This window comes from Oryzias melastigma, linkage group LG18, assembly GCF_002922805.2.
Source record: "Oryzias melastigma strain HK-1 linkage group LG18, ASM292280v2, whole genome shotgun sequence".
NCBI lineage: Eukaryota > Metazoa > Chordata > Actinopteri > Beloniformes > Adrianichthyidae > Oryzias > Oryzias melastigma.
In genome coordinates this window covers 4,679,571-4,684,673 of record NC_050529.1, presented here as the reverse complement: position 1 = coordinate 4,684,673, position 5,103 = coordinate 4,679,571, and the positions used below count along the sequence as shown (strand labels likewise).

The following is a 5,103-nucleotide window of genomic DNA, read 5'->3' as shown; positions in this document are numbered from 1 at the left end:
ACAATTGTTTTCACTCTGGAATTCCTCAGAATTATGTAGTTAACATTTTAAGATGTTCTAGATTAAAAAAAACTTTATTTATATGAAAATTTGACTTTTTGTAATTTCCAATTTCCTTTGCAAATTTTCAGATTCTGTCTTTTTGCTTTGATTTAGTAAAAAAAGCAAAATATTCTTGACTTTCACTTTACCTAAACCTGAAATATGGTTGGTTTGAAATCTGATTAACTTGTTTAAAGTGTTTTCACACATTTGTTCTTAACTTGTGTTTTTAGAATCATAAGAGTGCAATGATTCATTTTATCACTGATATGAGCCATATCATAATTCGTAGTTCCCCATACAATTCAATATTGTATCATTTGAACGACTCACTGACCTAAATTTTATCCAGGGCATCTTTATCAAAAACCTCCACCAGTGTGACTCAGAGAAAAATACCTGATACCTTGTATTTCTTCAAGATAATTAAGAGTACATTAAATATGCGTACAAACAATTAAAAAAGAATGAATGTCAAATCCATTCACATTTGATAAAGTTCAGCCCACTGTTGTTTTTCCACATCAGAATAATCCAAAGGGAACATTTTTAGAACATTCTACCACACTATATGGTCACGTCTTTGCATACATTGGACTTTAATGATGGTTGATCATTGCTTCCGTCATGTGTGTTGTCTACACTTGGTCGTATTCATTGTTGTAGTCAAATAAACCTACCATGTCTCAATCTAAATTGTATTTTCCAATATCGGTTATAATCGATGAATGCATTTTGGAATTATTTTTAATGGTAGAGTTCAATTCGATTAACAATTTACTTCAGACAGATCATTTGACCGCAGTTGGAAAGGATTGTAAATCAATGAAAGAGCATTTTGATGTTAGCTTTCATTATTTTATCAAGAACTCTGAGAAACCAATGATTGAATGTATTGATCACAGTCAATAAACATTGGAGAATTAGCTAAAAGAGTCTTTGGTGAACTGGAAGGAGAAAGAATCAGGATTTTGGAGGAAGTTCTGTCCATGAAGATCTTCACTTCCTCGTCCAGCTGACATCCGGATCAGAACCATATGGCTGGACATTACCCAGATTGATGGATGTTTTTATGTAGGAGCGGTGAAGATTTATGCTGGAGAGACACAGAGCTATCATAATCGGACAGGGGGAGGATCAGGGGCGGGGCACCCAAAGCCACACCCCCTCAGAGGTGATTTTGGAAACAGAGGCTTCAGATCAACATCAAAAATGGCTTTTTAAGACATTTAGGTTGTGGGATTTTGGTAAAAACTTCATAATCAATTAAAACACTACTGGGAATGTGTTTTTAAAATAATAAAAATAGTCATATTAGGACTTGAAACATGTTCTAATGTGAGCAAACTGAGGATAATTCCAATTGATGATTCACACGAATATCTGTTGAAAGATGATTTACTTAAGCTCATTATACTCATTTGTAAATGGTATTTATGGTGATAACATTAACCCCAAAAGGCAATGATAATGCAATGCCAAAAGTGATGTTGGAGCATTTTCATTATATTATCAAGAACGGTCAACAAATCCACAAAGCATCATAGTGTCAGATTGTCACAGCAGGTGTTCATCCCCAGCTCACCCGCACCACCTGGTGTTCATTCCACTCGAGTGAACAGGTGAACATGATTTATGTGATCACCGGTATCTACACGTGACACGCCTACTGCACCTGTGTAAACAGGAAATTGCATGCCTTCAAATGAGCAGAGACTGCTCTGATTCACTATGATTGGAATAAATTTGATACATAAATATCTTGTGCATCATTGGAAAAATGCTACTACAGGTTAAATCACTCTTTTCACTAGAGTTGGTCTTTACAAACCTTCAAAATGTCATGTTTGTCTGCTTTTGTCTCTCAGCATGGCCTGAGGATCTATGTGGGATGAGATCAGCGATCATGTTCCATCTGGAAAACCTTTAGCAGACACCTGGAAGGTAAGAGTTCTTCAGAACTGTTCTTGATCAAGAAGTGGTGTAAACTCCAGTGTCAAAGAAGGACATCATGCAAATGAAGTCAGACAGTCCCTATAAAAGAAAATTAACATAAAGAAAAGTAACATATTACTTTTAGTTGTAGGTAAGCAGTGTAAAGCATTTCTATTGGATCTCGGTTACGATTAGACTCAATAGATTTTTAATAACTTATATTTTTAAACTTTCCAAAGGGTTGAAAACAAAGACCAGGAACATTCAACATTAAATGTTATCACTTTAAGATCTCTTAAGTCTTTTAAAGCCTTGATCACAACCGCACTTACTTGTGTATAAGGGTTAAAAATAGTGTATGGGGCACACAGGAAGTATCAAGGTCATGGACCGCTCAGGGAACCCGTAGAGTGAAAATGTCCATCCATGTTTTTTTCTACCGTCATGGTGTGGGGAACAAGTGAACACGTAAATATCACGTAAGGGTGAAGTAGAGGAGACACAGGCAGGTCATACAGATATTTCATTTTTTCAACCCCCAGAATGTAGCAGAGTGCACAAGGGACCCATTAGTGCAAGTGAAAGTGAAAAAGCATTTGTCATTCCCCTGATTCCCCTTTACCTTCTGACCTAGAGGTGTGTACTGTAACTCCCTGCAAACAATACACTATGTTTGATTTGTGCGCTCCTTGTACACTTTAATCAGATCAAACAGACAACCATAACATAGTTTCCTGTGGATTTCATTGAGACACTTGTGTATCATGTGCACAAAACTGCAGATGAAGCCTTTATGCAGTCAGTAAGGGGCCAGTAGTCTCACTTTACTAACAAGTAGAGTGTAGCGCAGGAGTTCAAGACGGCAGCATCACCTGTACGTCGTAAGTGCTTGTATCTTCCACTATCTTTACAAATGATGGTTGGTTCTGTAAGATCTTTACTTCAAAAATATAAAATTTTTCTATCAATTCTTTTTGTACCCCCGTCCCTCTAAAAGTGATGGAAGTGGAGAACTTTGTTATCCTCTTCAGGGTTTGAAAAGTAACGTAAACATAAAACAGGACTTGTGTAATCCATTAGTAATATTGTGAGGTCAATAATTACTTTACCATGACAGGAACAGTTTGGAAGTGTCTTGATTTGGTTTTAGTAGTAGCAGCTGTTTGGTTTGTGAGAGTGGAGGTTTAGTTTCTTCGGATAAAGGTGGAGTAAGAACCTGGAGGGCACCTCGTGGTTCAACAGTGTTTTGACTAAGTTCTCTGTAATCCAGAAGAAGACGACTCTGAAGATGATTATCTCAGGAAAAAAACTGGAACAAAGCAGCAAGAATGGTTTAAAACACATTTGACAATCTTAGTCGGTTTGAGTCACAGTTTCTATGGCAACCACTCTCGCCAATCAGGAGTATGCTTGTCGAAAATGGGCGACACCAAATCTGTCAAACATTTCGTACATTGGACATGGGGGCCAACAGGCTCCACTTACTTTTATTGAGGCATCTGATTGGTCAGTTTATAACTTAGTTAATTTAAATTACAGAAAGATAATAAATTGAGAATTAGCAAGATGATGTTAAAAAAGGTATCATAGTAAGAATGGTTATTCTGAATAATAAAATGACTGAGAAATAGTTGTTTATTTCCCTATAAAAGTCTATGGGATGTTGGGACCAGCTGGTACTTCCTGTTTGGAACATAAGTCACTGTTTCTTTAGACCTTTTTGCATTTGGTTCCATTTATACACACAGAACTACATGTTTTCAGTGAGTTAAGTATTGAAATTGTAAATTTAATCTCACAGAAGTAAGTTTTTTTTTATTCTTGTTCCACTGTAATAAATGTAGATTCTGTTTTACCCTTTTCTTCTCAGGAGACCATGAAGTGGATTCTCCAAGTTATAATTCTCAGCTGTGGTTGGTTGATTTTCATTAATTCATACGTCATTTCATAACATTTTAATCACATCATGAGTGTTCACTTCAAAATACATTCTTTCTTCAGCTGTCTTAATCCCAGAAACCTCTCCAACCACCTACAAGGCCCATGAAAACGACAACATCACCATCAGGTGGGACACCTTGTCCCGGTCCGACCTGACCAACTCCAGCCTGGTCTGTGTCTTCCTTTCAAAGTCCAGTGTTCTGTACAAGAGGGTAAACGGCGTGGAGTCTCCAGATTATCTGCATCAGCAGTTCGCAGAGCGAGTTCAGTGTGATGTAGACGCTCTGAGAGAAGGACGAGTTGTTCTTCATCTCTCCAAAGTCACAGCTGAGGACTCTGGGAGATACCGCTGTGACCTGCGTGATCGTTACAACACGATCCAGAGAAGATGGGAGACCTACATGGATGGTAGGAATGTCCTTTAAATCTCCAGTAAATAAAGAAATGACTGGTTTCCTCTATAATACGACTTAAAACTGTCTTTTCTCCGTAGAAACCTTTCTCCTGAATGTGACTACAGCCTCTAAAGACGAGAACCGAGTGCTCAACAGTGACCTTGCGTCTGCCGCAGGTAAAATTAAATAAAATTCCACTGTCAACAAACGTTTTTGCAGTTCCATCAGTCTTTTACTGACTCTACTCTGCGGTTGATGTGTAGCTAAAGCACAGAATGAGTGGAGTTAAACTTTCAGTTCAAGAAGGGGAATTACCTGCAGTGCAGAGCTGATCATGAAGGTCAATGAGGGGAAGTGGGACGACTCGCCTCCTTGCGTTAATTTAAAAACCGTTAAACTGTTCGGATCTCCATCTAACACAGACTGTAAAAATTAATGGACAGATCGAGCACTGAGGTCCCCCATTGGAAATGCATTACTTCCTCTCCTCGCGAAAGTAGGCCGCCGCTTTCACCGTCAATTCCTGAAACGGATACCGCCATTTGCAACCCATCTTCAGCGATTGGTCTGAGTCATAGCTGAGTCATGGAATCTACAGGAAGTACTGTCGCCAATCAGGAGTGAGATTATTGCAACCGTCCTCCTATTTCCACGCCTCGACCACGGGACCGCGGATGTAAACAGATTCTATTTTAATCACGCCGGCTCGAGAGAATCGTACAAGTCATTGTTGAAGCCTTTGAGGGAGAACCATTCCAACATTTGATTCTGTCAGCGGTCCTTTGGGATT

The 5,103-nt window shown here is 38.5% G+C and overlaps 2 protein-coding genes across 3 annotated transcripts in view; both read left to right on the top strand.

Annotated features, from left to right (window-relative positions):
* Positions 1–5,103, top strand: part of LOC112138454 (uromodulin) — a 368,601-nt gene that overhangs the window by 85,072 nt on the left and 278,426 nt on the right. The window lies entirely within an intron of this gene.
* The window catches only part of LOC112156007, an 8,970-nt gene that overhangs the window by 618 nt on the left and 3,249 nt on the right, over positions 1–5,103 (top strand). Inside the window, exons 1-5 of one of the 2 annotated variants that reach the window (XM_024288116.2) lie at positions 1,701–1,834; positions 1,911–1,986; positions 3,848–3,890; positions 3,979–4,326; positions 4,412–4,489. In XM_024288116.2, coding sequence (XP_024143884.1) covers positions 1,927–1,986; positions 3,848–3,890; positions 3,979–4,326; positions 4,412–4,489 — 529 coding nt within the window. In that variant the 5' untranslated portion in view covers positions 1,701–1,834; positions 1,911–1,926. Of the gene's footprint in view, positions 1–1,700; positions 1,835–1,910; positions 1,987–3,847; positions 3,891–3,978; positions 4,327–4,411; positions 4,490–5,103 lie in introns of those variants that run through there. The other variant, XM_024288115.2, reaches the window with a different exon arrangement.